Source organism: Labrus bergylta, chromosome 5 (assembly GCF_963930695.1).
Source record: "Labrus bergylta chromosome 5, fLabBer1.1, whole genome shotgun sequence".
Classification (NCBI taxonomy): domain Eukaryota; kingdom Metazoa; phylum Chordata; class Actinopteri; order Labriformes; family Labridae; genus Labrus; species Labrus bergylta.
In genome coordinates this window covers 21,348,116-21,374,721 of record NC_089199.1, presented here as the reverse complement: position 1 = coordinate 21,374,721, position 26,606 = coordinate 21,348,116, and the positions used below count along the sequence as shown (strand labels likewise).

Genomic DNA, 26,606 nt, shown 5'->3' with positions numbered 1-26,606 from the left:
TCTGTATTAATCTGGGTGGTGGAATAAAAGGGGGTTTATATTTTATGTGTTATGTTTTGATATTTTATTCTCTCTTTCTCCTCTCTGTCCTCAGGATCTGCAGCTTTATCTTTCCAACCTGGCCAATCAAATTGATCGGGAAACCAGCATGTCGGAGATCCCGCTGGTGGTTATTCTGGATGATATTCATGAAACTGCTTCAATCAGTGAACTTGTAAATGGTGCTCTCACCTGCAAATACCACAAATGGTAAGCTCAACACACACACACACACACACACACACACACACACAAACTGTAACTAACGGCAGGTAAAATCATGTCTTCATTTAATGCCATTAAACTGCAATATTGTTTCTGCCCTCAGTCCTTACATCATTGGAACAAGCAATCAGCAAGTGAAGATGATTGGAAACCACGGCCTCCACCTCAGCTTCAGGTTGGTTCAGGGAACGACTTATCAAGAAGTTTCATCTCCTGCAGTTTGATCTACAAACACGGTTGTATCTAGAAGACTAGAAAAGAGCTTTACAAGCTCAAGTCCATTTACCATTTACCATGTCACATTTTCTGTACCTGAGCTAATCTAAAAAAATGTGCTACCTGCCTCTACAGAGACAATCAGGGTTATGGCTCAGGTTTACACAAACTATAGTATTTGATTTGTAACAACTTAGCTAGCAATATTTAATTTAAATAAACACAAATTATGCCACAATGCAAAAACCTTAACACATTCGCTTTAAAGTTGATATTATAAAGAGTATAAAGAGAGTGTATTAAGCCAGGTGAAATCTAACATCAATAGAAACTGATTTATAAGTAATATCTTATAATAGTTATAAGATTTATTGAGTAATTGTAATTATTGATTTCAGTCAAATTTTGAAAATAATGGTTCCCCATGGGTCTAACTTTACTTAACTTATTGATCAGCATTACATGAATATTTTTTTTTGCTTTTTATGATTTTAGGATGGTGACGTTCTCCAACAACGTGGAGCCAGCCAACGGCTTCCTGGTGCGTTATCTTCACAGGAAAATGATGGAGTCAGAGGATGAAAGAAACCTAACCAACGAGGACCTGATCAGGGTGTTGGACTGGGTGCCCAAACTGTGGTATCATCTGCACGCCTTCCTGGAGAAGCACAGCACGTCGGACTTCCTCATTGGTATGAAACACACTCATCAGGACAGGGCATGACTTCAGGGCTTAGTGAAGCTGCACTCATGCTGTCAGGAATACTGCAGAACTTCTGTGTGTGAATGCTATAAATGTCTTTTCAGTGTGTGTCCCTTTTAATGTTTGTCTTTTTCCTCCTGTTTCTCCTCAGGCCCCTGCTTCTTCCTGTCCTGTCCTGTCACGGTGGATGAGTTTCGATCATGGTTCATTGACCTCTGGAACCACTCGATTATACCGTACCTGCAAGAGGGAGCCAAAGACGGCATCAAGGTGAGAAACAAATCCACAAAACCTTCTCAATCCTTGGATTAGTTTCTTCCTCGAGCCACTTCCCTTACACAGGAAATGTTGCGCTCTAATTTTAATTTTACTGGTATGCTGTGATGCTTTAGGTTCACGGCCAGAAGGCGGTATGGGAGGACCCGGTGGAGTGGGTGAGGGGCACCCTGCCTTGGCCGTCTGCCCAGCAGGACCAGGCCAAGCTTTTCCACCTCCCTCCCCCCAGCATTGGCTCCAGCAGCCCCGGTCAGTTCTGCGAGGAGCGGCCTCACAAGGAAACTCCACCCAGCTCCATGGAATCTGATCCACTGGTTAGTGAGAGAGGACTTCATGGTGTTTTCTTTTGAGCTTTTCCAGAATTATCGACTTTGTTTACTACTTAAAACTAAAGTGGATCCTTAAGTATTGCTAATTTTTTGTTCTCTCTTTTCTTTGTTGTAGATGGCAATGCTTTTGAAACTTCAAGAGGCTGCCAATTACATTGAATCCCCAGACAAAGAAGACCCCAGCCTGCCTAAACTTTGAACACAAAGCTTACACTTAACACGAAGCACTTCATCTGTTATTGTTTCAATGTAATGACACAGTGCTCATTCAGGAACAAATGAACCCTAAGAAATGGTTATAGGGGGATTTAAACTGTCATTCCCACAATACAGTAGGTTTAACGTAACAAACACTATTTAAAATAGGACTGTTTACAAATGTTAAATGAAAAGATATATGCTATAAATGTACTCTATATTTGACTGGATGATATTCACTTCACTTCCCTTTTACCCGCCACTTAGCCCTCCGTTCTCCGGTGCTAACAGATCACTTCCAAACTCATTCTAGCACTTAACAATTCAGGGGATTTCTGCAACAGCACAAGCAGTCCTTTCCTGTTTTGCGCTCAAGTGCATTATGGGATATGGAGTGCTTGTCAAAAGGAACTACTTGCAATTATTGTGTCTGGTTTTTTTGAAAAGAGTATGACAGCATCATATAAGCTACTGTGTATCCCAAAAGTCTTTAGTACATATCTACTGTAAAGTCTTCAAAGGCCAAATCTTACACATATGCAACCCTGAACTTTACAACACGAGCAGGTCAAAACAAAGAAATGCCTTAAAAACAGACGTCAGTGTCACTTCAACTTCAGCAGAGAATAGCAGGTGCTTTCATCTTTTATCATCTTCCACTCAACCAATCACAAATCAGCTATTTCATCAACTCTGTACATTACTTATATTACCTTACCTTTTATTTACAATATGAAGTGCTACATTATTCTTTGATAACTTGGTGGTACACATTTCCACACACTATCCATCTTTTAAATAATTATCACGGCTTAAAAAGTGGAACTTGCTGTCATACTCTTTCGCATAAAACGACGACTTATTGCTGGTGAGGAGTTCATCACTCTCTGGCTGCACGGCACCCTCTTCTCCGAGCACTTGATTTGAGCTGCTTCATGTCAAACGAGCAGCGTCACCAGTGTTGCCATGTATATCAGGTATTAGATACACAGGGATAATATAACATAACAAAACACCAGTAAAGATTTAACACATTCAGTCAATGCTTTTAAATTAAAGTCATTACTGTTTTTTTTTTCTACGGCAACTATCGAGGAAAGAGCACATTTGTTTTCAATCTTTCCCCCTCCATATTCAGAGTACTTATTGTAAATATAATGTACATACAATCGGGCTACATCAGTTATTTTATCTCTATATGTTGGTGCAAATATCTGAAATACTGAACCAAATACTGTTCTTTAATCATGCATATTGACTGTCAAGTTAGGAGTTTCAGCTATGAATGTATAGAAAACGGTTCAAGTACAAGGTTTAACAGTATGAATCATCTAGAGGGTGCTTTTAAAGAAGCCTTATCACAACGCAAAACACTTTCAAAAATGGCTGAGTAGAGTGACTTAAAAGCTACCTTTGCATATTTCATTCACAAACAGAATTAAAGATTTCTTTATTAATGCCACTCATGCTTAATCCTTATCTAGGTCCTAACGGTGCTCTTAAACGTGTAGAATGAACATCATGTAGACTTTCAGGGTAGCTTAGTAAAGATGTGACGAATAGATCTGGAAGATACATTCTGATACTTTTAGGACGTGTTGTTGAAGAAGTGTTGAAGACAGTGAAGTCAGTGTGACACATTGTATAGTGTTCGCCCATGTTGATGTCGTACAGTACTCATATTTGGGAAGCATTCAGGTACACATCACAAAAACAAACTGATAGTAGAGACGAGAGTAAAAAGCTGAAGATAAAAAACCCTTTTTAAGTTACTTTGTGTACGTTTTTGTAAAGAATCCCTCATGGAGTAAATGAATAAGCACATGTAAGTGCAAGTGGTGTCCACATTTTCCACCTCTTCATCCCAAGCTGTGTCACAGTTCAGGTGCTCAGATCAAACTTCACATGTACATAAGTCCTGTAAATGAATGTTAGACCACTCTAATGACAGCTTGATAAGAAAGTGTCACTATTTGTAATTGTATCCGAGCTGCTTCTTGCTGTTATCGCACTCGTTGCATCTGCCAGGTATCAAAACTAACTTGCAGCTCTGATTGGTCTGTAAACTCAAAAAGATGGAATGAATTAAAGACGATAAAGAGCAAAAAAAAAAAAAGATGTTAATGGCTGACGACCCTGCTCCCGTGCTGATTGAGCAAATGTAAATATTACCGGTGTTAGACAGTATTACCGTCCACTTCCTGGTCTGATTCTGCAGGTTAACAAACGCCATCATCTCCAGCTTCTCATCTCATCCTCTGGTTGTTGTGCCTGTTGCTCTGTAGTAGCTGTGATTTGTGTTTGCTTACTAGTGTACCGAGACTATGCAGCAACTTCTACTGGTGTTGGCAATCAACAAATTTATAAACTTTGCAAAATGATACAGTGTTTTTCATACGGGCTCCTTTTTTTTAAGTATTGATTTGGATCAAATCACAGAATCAAAGTGCAAAATATTTGTTTTTAGGAGGTGATGCTGAGTCTTAAAGAGAGGAGGTGTTGCAATGAATACAGGGTTAATAGATGTAGTAAGAAAACAAAAGGTAATTGGAAGCTTTTCTATGTGTTATGTCCTTTTGAATGGCATCAAAAATAAATTATCTTAACGTTTAAAAGGTCAAAAGACGATAAACGAACAAAAAAAGGGTTAAACCTCAAGCGATAGTTGGCAAGAGTTGGCATTTCATTGTTTAGTAGTCAAATTTACGTAGAATCAAACCAGGCCAGGTTGCTGAATAGTCATATTTTTTGCAAAGCTTGTGGACTAAACAAAGAGTTTAAAAAAAGTGATGCGGTATATAATGTCACTGCCGTGCAAATGTTAAGGGTTTCTACGTGTTGTACATGCATGTAAACTTGCTATGTGATGAGAAAACAAAACAAAGTATTGGTTAGGGAAATCATTCCACATGATGTTTTCCTTTTTTAATACTCAAAATGTTTGATATTTCTTTTTCCTTTTTTTTTTTCTAAAGAATCCTTTGTAAAACTTCCTTTCTCTATTTTGTACAGGACATCATTGTAAAGATTGTAAATAGGTCAGCATTCTGGATGCGGCAACAATCATTTAAGAGAGGGTAGAGAATCATCCTTGACAGAAAAGGTATATTTCTTGGGAGGTTGGTCCAGTAATTGGATAAGGCGTGTTTCTGAAGGCTTTCATCCACCTATCACTGGTTGTTTGGAATCAATAAAATACATGTTATATTTATTCTGTTGTTTCGTGTTTGTCACTGTGACTTCTCACCAGAAATACAAAGTTTAAATAGTTAAGTGGAGTAGTTTGTTGTGCCATAAACAAAGATCATAAACATTAGATCATTAATGGTATTACATTGGAACTTCATGGTGTTAGTATGCATCTGTTTTTTATTTTTATACTTATTTATCTAGGCCAAAGTTTGTGTATCTGAACCTTATATGATGCACTGTGTGTGTGTGTGTGTGTTGAGTGAGATAAACAGGCATGGTGGCCTGGGTCCTACATGGTGCCCAGTATCCATTACTTGTATTTCATTAGTGGGGCGGGGCTTGAACCTGCTGAGCCCTATATAAGCCTGTCACCCCCTCAGGTCTAACGGCATTGGATAAAGTGTTTTTTTACGGACTTAACCGCGTTGGGAATTAGCTGCAACCTCCAAGATGCCGTCCAAGCCTGCCCCCATCAAGAAGGCGGCTAACAAAGAACCAGCCAAGAAGGAGGAGAAGGCTGCAGAGCCCGAACCCGCTCCTGAACCCGCACCAGAGGCTGCCCCCGCTGAAGCCGCACCAGCTGAAGCCCCCGCTGAGGGCGAAGCTGCACCTGCCGAAGCCCCTGCTGCTGAGGAGCCCAAACCCCCCACTCCTCCACCTGCAGACGGTAATGCACCGCGCTCAGTTGCGCGTCAACCGTCAATTATAGCGTATAAGTTCACCAACATGTTATTTCAGAGTGGTTGAGCCATGGATTAGTTATTTAACCTTTTAATTAAAGTTTATGCAGCCGGTTGATCTCACGGTAAGCACACGGTAACCTTTACGCACGAGCGCTTGTGCGCGCTCGGTGTGAAGGTGCCGTGTACGGTACAGTAGTATTAACGGAGACTGCACGTTTACTGCATAAACCGCCTGCTTGGACTCTTAGCACCTGACTGTTAAAGTTAATGAGAGTCATTCTTAGGCGCTTTTTGCGCTACAAGGGCGCATTGCCTCTTTCATTAAAACGTTTTAATGCTAACTTACAGAGTGGTTGTTAACATGCGCTTTTATACCTCAATGAAAGCTCCATCCTGACGCCTGTGAAGCAGTCATTAAGGATCCTCAAGATGGAATAAAAATAGATAAATAAAATACTGTGCACATTGGTGTAGGAGTGCTTTTTAGCTGGAGTATAACGCATGTTAACAACACGTCTTTTCTCAAGACAATTCTCTGCTATATCTAATGTTTAACATGATTCTCACTGTACCTTGATCTCTGCATTGTTCTAACATCTAATATCTACATCAGCTGCCCCTGTTGAAGCTGCAGATCTGCCAGCCGCCGATGGTATGCCACCCAGAGAGGAGCGTCCCAGCCTCTGAATAACTCACCTGTTTCTGCTCTTCCTTTTTTTTAATTTTTTTTTTAATTTTAAAGTTTAACCTCTTTCATAACATCTTGAAAATATCATTTAATATTTCAAGGTGTTATAAATCCACTTATCTCTTCTAACTTCTAATATCAGCTGCAGCACCCGCTCCAGAGGAAACCCCAGCTGCTGCCGTTAAAACAGACTATCAGTGGATTATCAGTGGATCTTATATAAGCACTATATAAACCTGACCTTTCTACAGTAAACGCTAACCACACTAATATCTCCTAACCCCTTACATCAGCTGCAGCGCCTGCTACAGACGAAACTCCAGCTGCCGTTGAGGCCCCTGCTGATGGTAAAAATAAGTCGTGGAATAACAGTCATCCTATATAGTATTATATCATTAACCATCCAACCTCCACAGCAAGGCTAATTATACTATATTTACACTTCACAATACTAACATCTTACTCTAATATCTCCTGACATTTAAAATCAGCTGCTTCTGCTGCAGAAGAAACACCCGCTGCTGCTGATGAGGCCCCTGCTGATGGTAAAAAAAAAAAAAAGACTGGAGAAACAGACTTTTTGAACAAGCATTGTTAAATCTTTAACCTTTTACAGTAAAGCTAACTACAAGCACTAATATCTTATTATCCTCTAACCTACATCATCCGATGCTAATATCTCCGAAACATCTAATATCAGCTGCTGCTCCAGCTGTGGAGGAAACACCAGCCGCTGCTGCTGAGGCCCCTGCTGATGGTAAAAACAAAGAAAGAAAACCTGGGAAAAACAACTTTTTGTATAAGCATTATTAAATCCTAAACCTTTGCCTGTAAAGCTAACTACAAGCACTAATATCCTGTTATCATCCCAGCTTTATTATCCAATACTTATTTCTTCTAACATCTAACATCAGTTGCTGCTCCAGCTGCAGAGGAAACACCGGCTGCTGCTGCTGCTGAGGCCCCTGCTGATGGTAAAAAAAAAAAAGAAGAGCTATGATAGATTTATTAGTATTATAAGAAAGCTTTAAAGGTAAAGCTAACGTCACTGACTCCTTAATAACTCTTTGATCGTGTGTGTTTCAGCACACACTTTATTACAATTTGTTGAACATGTGCAATCTGCTTAATGCACTAACTATTAATATCTAACATTCAATAACAGCTGCTGCTGCTCCTGCCACAGAAGAAGCTGCTCCCGCTGCTGACGGCGAGGCACCCGCCGCTGATGGTAAAACAACCTGCAAAACCCCAGATCATGTTCCTCCTCGCTCCTCTCTCTTTGATAGACTAAATGATGATTAGATTACAGACAGATTGGATGAAAAGCTCTCCAGTATTGTTAATAGTACAACCTCCCAGAAAGGGGACACAGAGAGATGTGAGGTACACCCTGCTCATATAATGCTGCCAATAATAATGAAAATGCCTATTTAACACCAGCTGAAGCTGCTGAAGCTGCACCAGAAGAGCCCAAAGCACCCACGCCACCACCTCCTCCACCCAAAGGTAACCCTTTAATCAGAGAGGAAACATCATCTGAGAGATTCCACTTTTTCCTCCTCATTCTCATTCTTTTGTATTGCTTTTTATCATAGTTAAGTATCGATCACTAAAAATTCGAGACCAAGATTGTTCAAAAGTTAATTTATCGGTTTTTCAGATGCTTTGTGTCTACATGCCGCTGTGTTTGCTCTTTTAAACCTCGATTTATTCTATTCTGTTTTCTATTCTTTAATATGTTTGTACTTTTTTGTAATGCATCAACAACACAAAGACAAATCCCTTGTGTTAGCAAAGCTACTTGGTGATAGACCTGATGCTGATTCTGATTTTGACAGAATAAAAGACAAGCTGCCAGGCGTCTTTACAACAACTGTATCCAGAAATGATCAACATGTGTAGCTTATGGAGCAAAGATGAAGGTTTATTTAGCAGAACTACTCATTTGAATGAAAGTCTTCATGTCTGTTTAATTTCTATGTACATGCTGCTTTAAACCAATTTCCCCTGGTAGGATTAGTAAAGTTGATTGACTGAGGAGCAGCGTCATCGCGTCTTATAAACCCTCTTTTTGCATATCTGTCAGTTGAATAATTAAATGTTTTTCTTGCACCTGCAGAGCCCACCAGCGCCCCGGTGGATCTGTTCATTGAGGACAAGAACGACACTTCAGTGACGATCATCTGGAGCCAGCCTGAGACCATTGGGCACACTGGCCTGGATGGATACACCATTGAAATCGCGAAGGATGGCAGTAAGTCCTGCTCTACTTTAGACTTCAACCAGGTGCACTCAGAACCGGCATGGTGCACAGAAGAGGTCAGATTATTAAAACACTTGGGCTAAATGTAAGCTCACGTTTGGATTATTCAAAAGGTTTTATTGCAGCGGCTGGTTTTAGGTTTATAATATAATATAGACATTTGACCTCTATGATTGTGGCTATGAAGTGTAAATGCTTTTCACAGGCACTCAGGAACATGTGAAATTGCTGTTTTAATGTGGGTCAGGCGTATCGGTTGCAGCTGTCCCTGAAGTGTCACCGGCAGAGTTATATCATGAGCTTCCTAACTTCTCCCTACAAGGAAAGAGGCACTTCAGGAGCTGCTGTGGTCCTGCTGGAGGTCCTGCTTTTAGACTTACAGGCCTAAGTTAATATCAGCAGCAGCTTGATTTAGCAGAGGGGGGCACGCTAATTACACTCAGTGGGGCGATTCAATGTCTAATACAACAAATTAGTGTCAAACATAATCACTCTATATCTATCAGAAAGCTGCACTTCTTTACCTACACATCAATCCTGTGCAGATGAGATCTGTTCCTCTCCGTCAGCGGTAGGTTTAATTTGTTAAAACATTTTCTGTTTCAGCTGAGGACTGGAAAGCAGTCAACGAGGAGCCACAGAAGTCCTGCCGCTATGTCATCAAGAACCTGACCACCGGAGACCGTCTGAAGATCCGCGTGGTTGCTGTGAATGCCGGAGGCCGCAGCGCCCCTTGTGCCCTCCCCGAGGCTGTCCTGGTGAAAGAGGTGGCAGGTAAGAAGTGTTCACAGCGCAACATGAAGCATCAACAGAATCAGAACTAGAACCAGAAACTTTAGTGATACCACATTAGTGAATAAGACTAATGACAATATATGCATCATACAGATAAGTAACTCGAGAACTATTGAAAGTATGAGCATGGACTGCAAAAGAATTCCTCTGAAAACAATGGACACATGCTCCCTATATGAGTCACAGATATTACACAGGAAAAGAAAGAAAGGAATATGTGAACAAACACGGGCATGCAATGGCATAAAAAAAAGTGTAACAAATAAGGCAGAATAGTACGAAATACTGTATAAACAGACATAATGAATGAATGAGACACAATTATCACAAATAAGTGATGACTCAGACTGTGACAGTTAGCAACCGTCTTATTTTTCTATGTATTGAAATGAAGAACTTGTAAGAACTGTGGGACTCAGGCACAACATGCAACAGAAAATAAATTCACAAACATCTTATTTTTAATGTAAATAAAACGTCATTCAAAAACGTTTATTCAAAATGAATTGTGGGTTTTTATGCATTAGGCAGAGAAACCAAACATGACAGACTAAGTAGGATTATGTGATCTGCTTAATCCCTTTACAAAGTTAAACTCATACTGGGTGTTGTATTTGACTCGGGGTCTGGCCTGAAGTTTACTGATCCAGTTATCAAAAGAAAGCGAGAGACATAAAGTGCAGCAGCTTAGAAATGTTCCCTCCTCGTCTTGTCTGTGTCGTGTTGACGGTTTAAAACGGAGGACTTCTCTCTCTCGTTTCCACTCTGGTCTGAAACACCGATCCACAAACCTACACAGTGATAACTGCGAGCTAGTTAAGCAGACACATTAACTAAAGCGTTAATCATAGACTGTATATCTCAAGTGATTTGATGTAAAATGATGATTGCACCCTGGGGTCTTTAAAAGGAGGAGGAGTGTCGCTTACTCACAAATCATCGTTATGCGTAATGGAGAGCTGAACGGGAGGGGGAGTGGGGGGTTAGAGGACACTTGATACAAGCTGTACTCGCAAAATTTCAATAGTCACGCCCACGTTCACCGTCACGTTCGCCATAGCGGGCGGTCCACGCACAGGAAAAAAAGACTTATGAAAGGTTTCCGATAAAATGGCCACAAAGGTTTTGGAAAAATACCTGGCATGTCATCGCTTTAACGCAGAATTTTTAAGCGTGGAGAGGTCGGCTTTGAATCTTGATCCCTGCTGCAGGGGTGCCAGGGCCGTTTTCCGTAAGATTGATGGCGACAAGTGAACGAACTGGGAGCGGGTTGGGGGAGGGGTGGGGGTACATTCCTGTGTGTTTCTTATATGTACAGAGGGGTGTTGGTGGGTGGGTGAGCGGGGTGGTGGATATGGATCTACGCTCTCAGGTGACACCCATGACACTTTTAGAGATTCACTGTTTATTTTGAAACATGCCAGAAGCTTTACAGGTAGACATTAATCATGTGTAATCTTCTCATATGAAGTGATAAGACACTTAACATAATATTGAAAATTATACTTAAAACTAACTATAGCACCTTTAAATCCATGAGTTGTACAAAGGGTTTAGACGAAAGAAAAAAACAGATGCTTAGAAGACAACACAAATATGGAAACCCAAAGAAACCATGCTCGACGACAAGACAGTATGAAGCTATACTGGAGAAAAGATATAAAGATACAGGACAGCAAATTAAGGTGAAATTAAAATAAAAGAATTAAAAGATGCATTCATCATCTCCAATCTTTCCATCCCATCCCATTCACACACTAAATAACTCGTGTTCCAGTTCACTAAACAGCTGCTTTATCATTTTCCATCTCCTGCTTAATTTATCTTTATACATTCTGATGTATGTGGGTGTAACTGAAGCTGTGGATCGTGCGTCATGGCGGGAGGTGATATACTACAGTAGGCAGGCTTTATTTAGAGTCCTGACAAATGTTGCCCTGCAGGACTCAGCAGGTGCTCCTGTTCACCAAGCCTCTTCTACAAAATGAGCCCCAGTGAGAAACTTCTTAAGGCTTAAAGTGTCATTTCAAACACCACGGTGGCTAACTATCCTCATGATCTTCTCTCTATGAGGATATTATGGGAGGGTTTGTTGTTAAATGAAGGGGGGATTATAAGGTGGCTTCGCGTTTGAACCTGGATCTCATTGTAACATGATTTGCATGTTTGTTAAATGACCATGCAGGACAATGCTACACTTTGATATTCACCCAATAAGGCTACTATACAAATGTTTTTGCACATGGGGAAAACAGCTACTGGAAAGAAGTACACATTTAAGGCATATGGCAACCTCTGATATTGAAAATTGAAGCCAACCAAAGTGCAAAAACTGCAGTTCCTTGATTGTCCACTAGATGCTTGCTCCAAAAGCAAAGGAATCTCCATAAGATCCTATATTACAATGACATTTTTTAAGCAGAACGATATATGTTTACAGCCATAAAAAAAGTTTTGCCCTGAGTAGCTAATTTCTTTATGAGTACACACTTTGGGGAGGGGGTATAATCCATTCTTTTTAGATTTTAGTAAGCCTTAAAGTTGATTTTATAAATTATAGCTTTTCTTAAATACCTAGTTCAAGAATATTCAGCCACATATGCATGACAAATTATTGATTTTCATCCTTTCATAGAATCCTGTCTTTCATCTTTAAGTGTCAGTCCTTGTGTTATCACCTTCATTACAACTTGAGTCCCAAAAAAGTTCTTCCTAACGAGGAGATTAACACATTACCAACAGGATAAAGGATTTAGAATATGATTTACAGTCAGTTAAGTTGGGAACAAACTCTGATGGCACCAGTGAAACTTCCCTGGATAAAATGGGCTTAGTTCAGCTCGACATGTTCATTGATTTCTCTGAGATTTGTTGGTCACAAACAAAATCCATATGTTTCTCTCCAGGAGTCTCTAAAGGGAGCCTACCAATCCTTTTAAGACCGCTTCTTCCCTTCACCGATCAGCTGTTGACCCAGGAAATAAAATAACTTCAGCTAGGCTTAAAATTTATGTTTCAACTATGATACTCAAGGGTTATTTCTTTTACTGTTTTTCTCTCCAGATCGCCCCAAGGTCCGCATGCCTCGTTTCCTCAGGCAGAGATATGTCGCTAATGTTGGAGCCAAGATCAACCTGACTATCCCCTTCACAGTAAGCTGCACACTGTTGTCACTTTATATTAAAAAAAAAAGATTAATAAAACTACACATCTCCATTGCCTGATTTCTGTATTTTATTCACCAGGGCAAACCCAAACCTGTGGTCAGCTGGACAAAGGATGGTCAGCCTCTGGACACAAAGAGGGTGAACATCCGCAGCACCGACAGAGACAGCATCGTGTTCATCCGTGCAGCCGAGAGGGACGACTCTGGAGTGTTCGAGATATGTGTCAAGGTGGACGACTTCGAGGACAAGGCTCAGTTCATCCTGCAGATCGTTGGTGAGCAAAATGCAGTGAATGCATTAAAAGGCAGGGATGTGATCGAGTGAGGAAGACCACTTTGAAGGTTCATTGTGACTAGAGAAATGGGGTTTGCCAGTAACACTTGACAAAAAAATCATTGTGCGGTTGTTCACAGAGCTGCCCGGCCCTCCTGCCAGTTTGAAGATCGTAGACACCTGGGGCTTCAACGTGGCTCTGGAGTGGACCCCACCCAAGGACAACGGCAACACAGAGATCACAGGTTACACAATTCAGAAGGCCGACAAGAAGACTGGAGTAAGTGTTTGCTATCAAGTAATGTCTGACTGCTAATACATCACATATGATGGTTATTCATTTTAATGTCAGACACCTCGTTATTGGAATGAACTGCTCTCTCCATGTCAGCGCTGCCCCGCATCTTTTCGTTGACTTTCAAGACCTATATATAAATGTTTGCATTAATAATAGTTTTTGTCTTCATACTTTTCTGTCATTCTAAACTGCTAATTCGCTCATGTTTGGCACTTGACTTTAGTCAGCCCACACTTTAAAAAAACAAAAGCCTACATGATGACTTTTGACTTCACTTGAAGGATCCACCAATAAATCACTTTGAATCCTGAGTCGTAAAAATATCCCCTTGTTTGTTTTTAAAAATGTCTTAGCTTGTGTGTGTGTGTGTGTGTGTGTGTGTGTGTGTTTGTTTGTTGTGTGTCTACAGGACTGGTTCACTGTGCTGGAGCATTACCACCGACTGAACGCCACCATCTCTGACCTGATCATGGGCAACACCTATAATTTCAGAGCGTTTTCTGAGAACAAGTGTGGAATCAGCGAAAGTGCCATTATGGCAAAGCAGGAGGCCAAGATCCTGAAGACAGGTCACTTTCTATTTATCTGTTTAAACTTTGTTTACTTCACAGCAATGTATGGAATCATATCTGAAAGAAGCAGTGTACAAATTTAGATGCATGTAGGGGTGAATTTAGGAGTTTTACTTTCCGTGCATGCTTCCTTTTCTAATGTTAGGGATACTTAGAGTCCAGGTAAAATGCAGGAAAAACCAAAAACACCCTCTTTAGTTTTCTGTTCTATTTAAATGTTGAACACGGAGCTGCAACAAGTTAGACCTAATAAGTCTGTGGATGTCAAGAACGAATTAAGGCTTAGGCAGGCTAAAAAACATTGATAACAACATACTACTACTGCAAATAATAATAATAATATTAATTATATCATATTCCATATCTGCTCATACAACTTTTTAAATCGTTGTTTTGCATTAAAGCCATCATCAAATTATTCCCTTTCATTTTTTACAAGGATGCAAGGCTTCATAACATTTTGCATCTGACCCGTAATTTAATCTCTGATGAAATAAAACGCCTCTGCCAAGGATGAGCATGTCACAATTCAAAAACAACAACAATGACAGTCTTCAGAGTGTAGTAATGTGTCTCTCCTCCTCTTCTTCCCCGCAGGTATTGATTACAAACCTCCAGAGTACAAGGAGCGCGACTCTAGCGAGGCACCCAAGTTCACCACCTCTCTGAATGACAGAGCCACCACCGTCGGCTACAGCACCAAGCTGCTGTGCTCCGTCAGGGGAAGCCCAAAGGTACACTACACTACAGAGAATTTAAGATCAACAGAATCACATTACTGCACATTGCACAATATTGCACAGGTTTACTTTTTCTTAAAATTTTATTTTATTTTATTTATTTTATTTACCATTTTGTACCTTTTGCACAATTTAGAATTTATTACTGTAAATATTATTTATCTTATTTTTACCTCATTTTATTTGATCTATTTTACCTTATCTTATTTTATCTTATTTTGGTTGTATTGCACCGCGGGACGGAGACAAACAAAATTTCGATTCCACTGTATGTCTGGCATATTTTGAAATTGTCAATAAAGTTGACTTTGACTTTGATCATTTCCCAGTTGTCTCCTCTAAAGTAAGAGCTTCAGAAAAAAACATTACAACCTCATAACATCTGAAGCAAGAACAGCAACTCTTTTCACTCCCTTCAAATTTGAAATAGGATGATGAAGATTTTTAGGGAGCCCCATATACAGAGGTTAAAGTCAAATCTTCAATGAAAACATTCACTTTATTTAGATAGGATAGAGTAGGAAATCTCACGATACAGTTTTCTTTATTGTGCAATGTTGCCAATGGATTGAATTATAGTGAAATTATTATAGCGATTACAGAGAAATTAAATATCTTCTGACCATTGGAATCCCCCTCAAGGTCCCCTCCTTTGAGAACCACTGCTTAAAACAAAACATCTCCCTGCTCAAAGTTTGTCTTTCAAGTTTGATTCACAGATAGTCAAGCTCATCCGTAAGGTTGTTTCAGCGACTTCCTCTCAAATTACTTCCTCTCAAATTTTGGGTGACATGGAGTGACCACGGCCACAGTCCTGCTGATACGACAGGACTGTGGTTAACTTGACAAATATGAATGGACTGGAAGAACGGTTGAGGCAGCAAATCACCTCAACAAGTTACTGCCAGGGGGCTTCATCCATGTTCTGAAACTAATTACTTCATCTGCAAATAGGGGTTAAAAACTGAGCTGTATGTTTTATGGATGGTTAGCATTTATGCAAAGGCTAAAACCTAAAAAAACCCACAAAGAATCATGAAGTGTACGGAGCCATAAGTTCTAACACATGAACTATTAGCATTAAATATGAGTTGGATCATACTGTAGGACCAGTGATGCCACTGCTCAGATCGACTTGTCAGCAGATCGACTTGTCAGCAGCTCGGCTCCGAACAGAGCATGTGTGAGATCTTGTCCTGGCCTTGTTAGCCTGCTGTCTGAGCCTCTCCCATCCTGTTTGAGCTCATAATCCCACAGTGTCACAACAGAGCACAGGAGTGTAGATGTTCTTGATGAGAGGGTTGGAGTTGGTATTCTTTGAGTTTGAAGCCGGGTAGGAGGAGAAGAGGCCAGAAAGGTGACAGGTCAGCGGGGAGGCTGGGTCACATGCGTAACATTCCCTGTGAGGCCCCATGAGGTCCTTAACCTGTCAGTGTCATTAAAAGTACCAAACCGGCGGAGTGCAGTTTGTCCACTTCAATCAAAAGTTTTTTTTTTCTTGCCAAGAGGCATGAACAAAAATAGATTCACCACCGCTGCTTGTTTATCTGTGAGGTTATGTTTGAGAGAGGATGAGATCAGTTAGTTTTATTACAACACGCCTGCTTAAAAAAAACATGTTTTCTCTTCGTGCAGCCCAAGGTTCAGTGGATGAAGAACCAGATGATTATCGGAGATGACCCCAAGTACAGGCAGATCTGCGTCCAGGGTATCTGCTCTCTGGAGATCCGTAAGCCCGGTAACTTTGACGGAGGTGTGTACTCCTGCAAAGCCAAGAACGATCACGGAGAGGCAACCGTCAGCTGCAAGCTGGAGGTCAAACGTAAGTCAAGATCCTAAAAAAGTGTACAAATTTCAATCTTTAGTGTTATTCAAATTGTGTTGAAATCATAGCCTTGTTTTTTTAGCAGTATTCTTTGTGAGAATTGTTTTTTGTTTTTCATTCTTTGAACAGAGGCAGCAGTTGCAGATGCAGACAAGAAATAAGTCAACATTCACATTCTCACAGGTCAGCAGTTTAATATTCTTCTTGTGTGCTATGCTTGATAAATACACTAAAAAAAACAAATCAAAGAGCCTACCAACCCTTCAGACATTATAACAAATATTTAAGAGAATATACTCCATTGATAATACTTATTTAGTTAATTTTCTTAACAATGTTTGGGATTGATTGAGTCTAAATGAGTCCTGAGGTGACATCTGCCTCTCCATACATGGAGGGTACTAAACTTGGAAAAGGTGGCCCCTGCCTCTGAAAGAGACCAAGTGGTAGCACCCATAAATTAAATCTGTGATGGCTCCTCCTGGGCTCGGGTAGGTGACTTAATCAAATTTCTTTGACTCAGCAGCGGCAGTGGAGGCCTCCATTAGTACTCTTGAGTTACAGCATTTTAAAAGCAGGAGACTCTCACAATAAAACCCAAAAGTTTAGAGCTTTAATCTGTATAATTTTGTATTTTTTTTTAAAACTGACATGCTGCATAGAGCTCACTTTTTAACAAATTATTAACAAAGGTAAAAAAAAAAGTTTGATCAATGCTTCATTTGTCTGTCAGTCTTTTATGTGATTTCTGTCGTTTCTCCTCCCTGACTCTGTTTTAACACCTGTTGTTGTTTTGTTCATCTGTTGCGACGCCAAATTAGGAGCAGAAGGAATGAGGCCTTAGCAGCATAAGGTGCGTGACCCTTTCAGTGTTTCTAAATCTGTCCTTAACAAAGACGGAGATTTTTGCAGTTTCACCTCACGTCAGTGTCTTTGCAGGATGGTGCTGGATTCCTGGAAGAAGAACATGTATATATGGCTGGTGACCACGCTACCAAAGTGTTGTTGCCTGTGACCTCTTACTGAGTGTTACCCTGTGTTATGATGAACAATTGTTGTCACTTTTTTGCATTGCATTCTCATTCACCACATTTATGACATCAAGTCCATATCCATGTCCGCCAACAGCTTTTTTTTTTTCCCAACGATTCTGTCGGTCACTAAATTATCAAATATTCCAGATACAGTTCCTCACAAGTTTATCATCTCCTCAGTCGAACTAGCACACCAAGAAATGTAGAACATGTATTTTACTGTCGCTCATAGGAGAACTACATGTAACAGCTACGTGTTTATATCAATAAATCATTTAATTTCTGGGGTTTTTTTTCAATACTGTGTGATTTTTACAGTGAAACCCTGAAACATAGTCAGTATTCAAAGCAACTGTGCACGATATGAGAAATGTATAAAATGAATTTGGTGTTTTTTTCCCAATCCAATAACAGGAAAGGCATTTTTGTTCAAAATCTTGAAAATACATCTGATATTGGGCATACCACCTGTGCACATTGTTGTTGTTTTTTGTGACAACTTCTGATTGAGTTGGCAGCGTGTATACCTACACATATATATTCTCAAAATAGTTAAACAGAAAGTTTATTAAATAGAGTATCACTGCTCAATCATCAGCATAAACATAACTTAACTTGTAAAATGTGCAAGTAGTTTGCAGATGTATATCTTCATCTGTGTAAATAGACAATTTAAATATATCATATATGTCGTGTGTGTGTGTGTATCCACAAGTACATACATTAACAAACCTACAGTACAATATAACACAACCAAATGCCAACCCCTCATTTCCTTGGTGAGTGAAACGAATTTCGTAATTTCTCGCATTAGCTTAATGCGAGAAATTACATTTCCCCTCTGACACCAACTTCTGAACATCGGGCTTGACAGCTGTCAGGCTAATGTCTAAAAATATTCAGCCAGCCTGCAGAGTGTCCGTCAAGAAAAAAGCTGGCCCTTGTACAGATGTACAGTAGCTGATGACTCCTGCTCTAGTGGCTACGGACCGTAGTGACTCTCTGGACACAGCAGCACTATTCATCTGGCTCATACAGAGCCAAGAGCACATCCCAGTATGCTAAGACTTCCATAATAAGAATACCAGTCTAGAATACTGATCTTGTAACTATTTGGACTTACAAGTTACTGGCATAGTGATCTGGGCAGCATGCCAGACATATCCAGGTTACAGAGACACATGAGTTCACACAGAGGCTGACAAAATTAGCCTCAGAGTTCCATCTTGCTCTGGTTATTTTGGGAGTAAGAAGATCAAGTGGCAAAATGTGCCTTTCTTTTACTTTGGGGAAACTGAACATGAAAAGAAAATCACATCAAAAGACAATATAACGCAAGGGGGTACGTCTTCATTATCTTCTTATAGACACACATGATGCACATTATCACTTTCTTATTGTATTAATGTGATTTGTAAAAGAATGTCCCAAAGTACTATTTGTGTTTGTTTTTGTTGTTGATATAAGAAGAAACTTTGTTGAAAGTGTGCAGCAAAGAGAGTGGGTTAGAGATCTACAGACATAAGCCTATGGCTCTTGCAGTGTGGCGCCCTCGAGTGTTGTATTTGAGTAATGACATTTGCAGGCCTTCTGGAAATGAAATGAAAGGTATGTAAGAAACATTTAATTAGTACATTCATATTTATATCAATATTTGTTGTCTCTACATTTAAACAAATAAAGACATAGAATCTGGTTTTTAACAAACATCAATACAATTAAGAGCCCTTTTAATTAATCACACAGTTAATCGAGTATGCTTGTGATTTTAAGCCTCAATGTTGGGACAGTTCTCCGTGTTGCAGCTTTAACCTGTGGGCTGTGGGAGCCATAATGGGTCTCAGAACTACTTCTGGAGGCTCCCTGGATGCTGACATGCTGCAATAGGGTCAGGGAGCGAGAGACTTCCAGACTAAATTAGATCCTGCACTGAGAAAGTTTCAAACCTCCCATGAAAATCAGAAATGAAACACTGATTTAAACTGTAAGGAACTGCAAAAATAACTCAATTTTTTATTTTAAGTAACTGACTGTAAAGGTTTTTGGGATAAGAAATCACCCGAGGAGGAGATTAAAAACTGCCCTTACCTGAAACTTGCGGGGCTCCGTATAAATAATGTTTGATAACATCGTCATGGGGTCATGATGGGAGTGGAAAGCTTCATTGTGTTTCATCAATATTGCCGATGGAACTTCAGCAGACATCAGCATCACAAACGAGTAACACATTCAATGTTTTTTCATGCAACATTTAGTCACTGTTTTATTCATTTAACTCTAATGAAAAGTACTGTTAGCTACAAGTTGGCTACTGTAAGCTAACATAAAAAGTTTAACCTCATCGGTCCTTACCCTATGACAAATAATGTTGGGTCTTCCTTAAATAATATATCAGAGAGTAAGTTCTTCTACCTGCTGCTCTTTTCTAAAGTGTCTTGAGATAACATTTGTTGTGAATTGGCGCTATACAAATGAAGATTGACTGATTGATATCATCAGGTGTTTCAATTGTGTGGTTTGCAGACAGGTGACTAGTTTAGAGGCTCTGTCACCGACAGTAAAAATGAGGATGTCGTTGAGATTTATGATTGTTGAGGAAAAAAAAAAAGCTAATTGAAGGATACAACTTAAAAAAAATACATTGCATTTGTTTAGGCATTTTAAATGTAGAGTATAAATGACAGCCTACAGAAAATGACTGAGCAAGTATCTCCTGTTTAATGGTATTTTTGATAAACTGTTTTTTTTTTGTCTCTCGAGAGTTTTATTCTGATAAATTCAACTATTCTAAAAGGTATTGTTTAAAGGAAAACTGTCTTTTAGCCTAATAGTATTTTCCCTGGCAATATTTTTTTCCTGTCGGTCTGTTGAGCCATTGCTTTATAGTCTAGACTGAAATATTACAACAATTTGTTGAACTGCCATTGTTTTATTGAGCTATTTATCCCCCATATCTATCTTTACTTTACTGATCCAGACCTTTTTTTTCTCATTAAAGTTCAATCAAAACTCTAAACCAACATCATACAGACATTCAATCATTCAAACTCTCAACAACTTTGACGGTTTGCAGAAAATTTGCATCGACCCTGTAGTTTACACCCCAAAACTTAAAGGAGCAGTATGTAGCTCTGACACCTAGGTGTTCAAATTGGTACTGCAATCCAAATTCAAATCATTAAAGAGAGGTGTCCCCCCCCGCCCTCTCCTCCCTAGAGTTGATGCCCCTGCAGGTTGCCATGTGGTGGACACTGAAGCTTCAGTGTTTAGCCAGCTCTGCATCGGTCTTGAAACATTTCTGCATTCTAACCTCTCTCAATTTTTCATATATTTTCCTGCTTTTACCATATTTCTGGTCGAGGAGCTAATTTAAAAAAAACAATGATATTACAAAAGTTAGAACATTGTTGTTTTTGGTAAATATTGGATACTTTAGCATTAGCAATATTAGCATTGTGATTGTTAACATATCAGCATGCAGCATTCACATTTAGCTGCCTGCTAGCAGCAACTAGCATGGATTTGTTTTGTTGTAGTCAATCTAGTTTAACTTTTCTAATTAGATTTTTATGTCTGAGGCTCATGTGCTTCACCTTTATGAAACAAGACTGCTTCAGGCACAAATTCCACCTCTGAATCATCTGTGGCTCAACTTCATCTATTATAGTTATTAAGTTCAGGACGAGGCAATCACAAAATATCCAGTGGCTGAAAAATAGGCCCCCATCAAAACTTTTCTCTCCATCACTCAGGCCCTCAAGCAGAAATAGAAACAAATGAGCTCAGCAGGGTGGAGGGTTCATATAAAGGCTGGATGCTTTAGTGATGTAGCAGTTCTGACTCATCTGCTTGTGTTGCTCTAATCGTTGGTAATGCACCGAGCCTGGCCTGGCTGCTGTTGTGTCAAGGGTAACGCCAAAGGCAATGAAATGGTTCGTCCACCTTGACTAGAGCCTGGCTGCTTTTATTTGCTGCAGAGGTTTTGGCGACATTCCCAGAAGGTTTAATAAGTGTAATGGTGAAACTGGCACTCACACCGGAGTCCTGTCGTTGCTTTTCATTAACAAATGTTGCACTTTTAAATCATCTGGACGGACTGTTCTAGGATACTTTTGATTTGTCTAAGACTTGGTCAGTTAAGGTGATATGAGGAAATTATGCTGTTTTTTACCATTAAAGCATAGATTGAAGATATAATGGACGTTGACTTCCCCCATAGGTTTTTGTTGGACGTCAGTCTCAAGTGGCCACTTGAAGAACTGCAGTTTTTGGCACCTCTTACCTCATTTTTCATTTCTCAGCCTTGGAGATTGCTGCTTTCTTTCTCACATCATGTAAAGTATAAACAATCTTCACTGGGAACATTTGTAGCTTCCCAATAGCTGGAACAAACAGCAATGTTGACAGACCAGATGCGTATGTAATGGCTTTTCCTAAAGAAACCTGCAGCAACAGTCTGATGCAGCTCTACCCAACATCCCAGTATAGAAAGTGAGGTTCTTATTGATTTCAGTTGCAGAATGAGACTTCATTAAGTCAATGTAATTAATTCTGAGGCTCTTGAATGTAAAGGGTTAAGCACATTGAAAACGCTAGAGTAGTGGAAACAGCTCAGATTTTCAGATATTGTTTTCAACCTTTGCTCTTTTAGTTCTCTCTTAGTGCACATTATAACCCTTAAGGAAATGTTCTTGAAACCTGAATTCATGTTAAAATGTTGAGCCACGTGTCTCATCAGCAGGCAGCATCATGTTAGATTGAATGCTCCTCTACAACATACAGTTTGACTCCTGCTTGACTTCAACATTTTATGTTTAATTAGCAGACTATATAATCTCCTTAATGAGTCAGCAGCAGAGATCTGCCTCTCCTGCAGCTCATCCCACCTTCTGCTCTCTTTATAAATTATTCACAAGTTACATGTTAGATGCCTGTAAACAAGAAAGGCAGGAACTAGTTTCCTTTTTATGTTGCTGCTGCTAAATCAGCCGGAGCTTCACATCAACTGCTGCTGTAAAGAAAAAAAAGAAAACTTCCCATCTGTGTTCTGCCTCTATACTGCAGCAAAACCAGCCCGAGCAAACCGGTAACACCCCCTCACCCATCCTCTCCTCTCCTCCTCCTCCTCCCTCCTTCTATCCTCTCTGGTCCTCACACCTCACTGCACACTCAGGTTCCTGCAGAGTTCCTGCAGCAGAGAGACACAGCAGCTAAAAAAGAGCTCTGCGAGAGCCACTGCAGACTGCTGGTTACCATCTTAACCTCTCCACTCATCGATTCCCGCCTGCTCTCGCACTGCCCTCCCTCTTCCCTCTCCTCCCATTCTCTATTCCTCCTTTTGCCTCCTGCGTCTAATTCTCAAAGCTCAGCACTCCCCGTCTCCCTGTTCTGAGGGAAAAAAGTGATAGAGCAAGAAAGAAAAGAGGAGGAGGAGGAGCGGTGCTGTTGGTGCGCCACAGAAAATCTTACCCCTCCCCTCCATACCCAATTGATGACAAGGAGGGTTTTTATTGAGTTGCTCCTCAGCCAATGAGCGAACATTGCCGGGAAATACAGCAGAGGAACTGCACCGGCTTGGATGCTTGTGCTGATTTCAGTGTGTAAGAATAATGTTAATCCGTGTGAGTGTTTCCTTGATCTGAGTACACCTCTGCAGCATCAAGAAAATACTTTTTCCCTCTCTGGACAGGTGAAACTGGGAGCTACATCAACATTGTTGTTTTTGAAATGTCTTTTAAAAGTGGGATAAACCAAAGTGCAGATTTTTAAGATATTTTTCTTTCTCTCCTCTTCCTGAGCCTCTTCTCTGTGTCCACTCCTTGTTCAGGAGGCAGCACATCTCTGTTCAAGGTAAGAAACGTTTCCTCCTCTCCGTCCAAAACAGCATCATCAGTTAATGGGTCTGTTCTGTGTGCCGGGCTGTCACAGAGGTACCTAGCCTCATTACACTGTTCTGTCTGAATGAGAGGAGAGGAAAAAAAGCCCTGCAGAGAGGGAGAAAGAGAGAATAAATGGCTCAGTGGTAATTAGAGCAGACAGTGTTAGTGTCTTGTTTTAATGCAGATAGTCTTAAAGTAAAAGCAAATCTGCAAGAGTGGAACTTTTACAGCATGCAGGTAAGTCCTGATGGCTGGTGCGTAGTGCTGCAGTATTATGTTACATATCAAAAAAGAAACGTGTGTGTGTGTGTGTGTGTGTGAGAGAGAGAGTGGAACAGTTGAGATGGTGATTACTTGCACTTGACTGAACACTAAAGTTATATTCATTGGTTGCTTGTAAGTTATATACCGAGAAACATTATTGTATAATATTTTGAGATACATATGGACCAAAACAAGAATAGATGTAAAGACAAATTATTAGATATAAACCAACACAGAACTGATTTCACTTCCTTTCAACTGCATTTCCTCTAAGGGTCATATTTTACACTGTGTCAGTCTTTAGATAGATGATGAGAGCCAGCTGTCTGTTGTACAGTAAAAGCTCTCAGGGAGAGCGTGTGTGTGTGTGTGTGTGTGTGTGTGTGTGTGTGTGTGTGTGTGTGTGTGTGTGTGTGTGTGTGTGTGTGTGTGTGTGTGTGTGTGTGTGTGTGTGTGTGTGTGTGTGTGTGCGTGTGTGCGTGCATGAGCAAAGTCAAATCTGCTGAGCCAGCAAGAGTAAAAGGCCCACGTAAGAGTCTGCAGAGCTCACTGTGTTGATGGGAAACTATGTCACCACAGTAGAGGTTAAACGAATAAATTTATAGTTCCATCACAACCTTTACTGATGTTACACTTCAGTGAAATATCCCCTTCTCTGGCTGCAGTGGAAGGTGGTGATCTCATTAACCTGCATTTTAATGTTGCGCATTGGTCTCTGATGTACACTGATTAAATTGTAGCTTGACATTTGTTTCATCTTCTCTTCATTTACGCTGCACAATCTCGTTATTTGGCCTCACAGATATCTCCTGTGTGGATAGTCCTAAAATGTTTTTGTATTAATGATCAAAGAGTATTTTTGTTGTTTTCAGCCACAGACTCAGGAGTGTGATACTGTGTGATCCTGTGCTGATTATGATGCAGTGATGTGAACCGATCAGGTGATGCAGTGGGTTCTTTAGTCCCTGGGGGCGTTTTGAGTACATGACGGGGACACTCCTGAGTGTGTGAGCCAAATGAGGACTTCCTTTTGGCATCAGCAGAGGTGAATTGAGGGGTGTGTAGCTGCAGTATGTCGGTACATTCACACATTTATACACTCACACTGACTCGTGCAGCTTTTCAGCCCTACATTCTGCTGTATGTACCTGCTGTGGTGCATTGTGTTCTGTGATGTGTGTTTAATAGGAAGGGAGTAGCATATTTTCACATAGAAGACGGTGCAGTTATACTGTTAGGTCAATGCAAGACCTAAAATGTATATTTAGCCAGTATTTTCAAAACTTAAAATGTTGATGAACGTCCGCTTTCTTGCCTCTATTTTGAACTGTTGCACCATAAATGATTAAATCACATACATCACTAATTAAGATTTATTATGCAATTCAAGTGGAAAGCAATATAGCAGTAGGGCATACGTTTGTCAAAATGAAAATACATTTAATACACTTTTACAACTGTAGTAAGGATTGTCTATCTCTCTCTCTCTCTTTCTTTTGTACCATTTTGTATCTAAAGTTCTTTTCTTGCTGAATTTACAGTAAGCAGGACACTCAGCGAGGATTAATCACACAGTACAGTTTTGCAGTCTGTGCTTGTCTGGCGATGAAGTCAGCATTACATTTCTTAGATGAGACTAAACTAAGATGATTGGCAGGGTAAACACATCACCTATTTAACATCAGCACTTTAGCAGAACTGGTTGTAACATGTTGACCTTAGCATTTAGCTCAAAGCACCACTGTGCAGCCACACCGAGCTTTCTGTGAGGACAAATAAAACATCTGCACCCTAATGGTGCCAAGCCACAACTTCAGAGGCAGATCATATATAAGCCAATCAGGATGCTAATTTGTACAGTTCTGTGAGTGGCCACCAGAGGCTGGCTCCAATAATGAGTCAATCTGCATTAAGCCTCATGTTTATAAAGCCCAGCTTTACAGTAGAAAAGTTTTCTATGTACAGTTTTGTACATAAAAAACTATTTTGGTCTCTAAAATGGTACTCAGGTGGATTTTTAAAATAACTCCTATGATGAGGAGACTGGTTGGCATAAGTTGTCCAGTCTGTGATGCTCAAACAATGCTAGCTCTAATTTCTTGCTCCAAATACCCAACATGGAAATTACCATAATGCTGAACTGTAGGCTTCATTCATGGCAAATTCATAACCCAATATGTAATGTTCCAATGGCTATATCCAATATTTTGGATATCTTCAGCTACTTTCACACATGCACTCTTTAAAATTTCAGAATGGCCTGTCCCGGACATTTTCCAGAATTCCCATTTCACACATGTTCCACACAGTGTGAGATTTTAACTCGGGTGGAGGTTGGGTGGGTTAGAGGATGGGTTTTAGGAGCCAGGACATGATGTAAAAATCATGCTGCGGAAATCCCGTTGTAATGTTTACAGCATATCGAAGGCGGTGGACAAAGCAACCGTTGCTGCCTTTACATCAATTCTAAATGTAATTAGTACAGTACAGTATCAACTGAAGAGTGATAAAAACATTCTGGGAAGCAAAAAATAGTGTAACGCAGTTTCGCCCACTTGCGTGCACTGAATTTTTGCGACTATTTCCTGCTGTGACACATCGTCTCACCCTGACTTCTTGCGGATATTTTATGAGGAAATGTGCAGATGTGTCAGGGTGAAAACATGGCTGTTTTCACACTTGCAGCTCACTGAGAAAATGTTGTTAAATGTTCAGGAGTGCAGTGCTTTTTTTCAGTGTAGATTAACTAGACCGATTTAAATATTTAAGTGTTCTGAATGAAACTGCGTTAAGAATCAAAGCACATGAACATAAATGCATAATTAATGTTGCTGAATATCTGTCTCCCATCCAATTGTATTTTTTTCAAACAAATACGCAAAGAGAACATCTGTTTTCTGTGGCAAAGTACATTTTTTAAATCCAAAATCTTCATGCTTTCAAC

At 40.1% G+C, this 26,606-nt stretch overlaps 3 protein-coding genes across 27 annotated transcripts in view; all 3 read left to right on the top strand.

The window, feature by feature from the left end:
* nav1b (neuron navigator 1b) overlaps window positions 1-5,197 on the top strand; it is a 60,536-nt gene extending 55,339 nt beyond the window's left edge. For all 9 annotated transcript variants that reach the window (XM_065955137.1, XM_065955135.1, XM_065955142.1 and 6 more), the window contains 6 exons: window positions 95-249; window positions 368-439; window positions 976-1,172; window positions 1,335-1,453; window positions 1,576-1,773; window positions 1,904-5,197. In XM_065955137.1, coding sequence (XP_065811209.1) covers window positions 95-249; window positions 368-439; window positions 976-1,172; window positions 1,335-1,453; window positions 1,576-1,773; window positions 1,904-1,987 — 825 coding nt within the window. In that variant the 3' untranslated portion in view covers window positions 1,988-5,197. The remainder of the gene's footprint in view (window positions 1-94; window positions 250-367; window positions 440-975; window positions 1,173-1,334; window positions 1,454-1,575; window positions 1,774-1,903) is intronic.
* Window positions 5,198-5,551: 354 nt separating this feature from the next.
* On the top strand, window positions 5,552-17,806 carry mybphb (myosin binding protein Hb). Of its 12 annotated transcripts, XM_065955144.1 has the most exons (18): window positions 5,552-5,845; window positions 6,843-6,896; window positions 7,041-7,094; window positions 7,250-7,306; window positions 7,464-7,523; window positions 7,715-7,780; window positions 7,993-8,058; window positions 8,672-8,806; window positions 9,422-9,589; window positions 12,674-12,762; window positions 12,856-13,051; window positions 13,191-13,330; window positions 13,758-13,917; window positions 14,518-14,654; window positions 16,296-16,482; window positions 16,615-16,668; window positions 17,307-17,338; window positions 17,425-17,806. In XM_065955144.1, exons 1-16 carry the CDS (start codon window positions 5,629-5,631, stop codon window positions 16,644-16,646), a joined length of 1,818 nt encoding a protein of 605 aa, XP_065811216.1. In that variant the 5' UTR covers window positions 5,552-5,628; the 3' UTR covers window positions 16,647-16,668; window positions 17,307-17,338; window positions 17,425-17,806. The 12 variants fall into 12 exon arrangements, with proteins under 12 accessions (XP_065811216.1, XP_065811217.1, XP_065811218.1 ...); XM_065955145.1 differs by lacking the exon at window positions 6,843-6,896 and having other exon boundaries at window positions 5,553-5,845; XM_065955146.1 differs by lacking the exon at window positions 7,250-7,306 and having other exon boundaries at window positions 5,553-5,845.
* Window positions 17,807-22,724: 4,918 nt separating this feature from the next.
* Window positions 22,725-26,606, top strand: part of LOC109981748 (synaptotagmin-2) — a 38,248-nt gene continuing 34,366 nt past the window's right edge. The window contains exons 1-2 of one of the 6 annotated variants that reach the window (XM_065955156.1): window positions 22,725-23,119; window positions 23,347-23,369. The gene's annotated coding sequence lies outside the window, so the exon portion shown is untranslated. The other 5 variants (XM_020630686.3, XM_065955155.1, XM_020630689.2 and 2 more) reach the window with 5 other exon arrangements.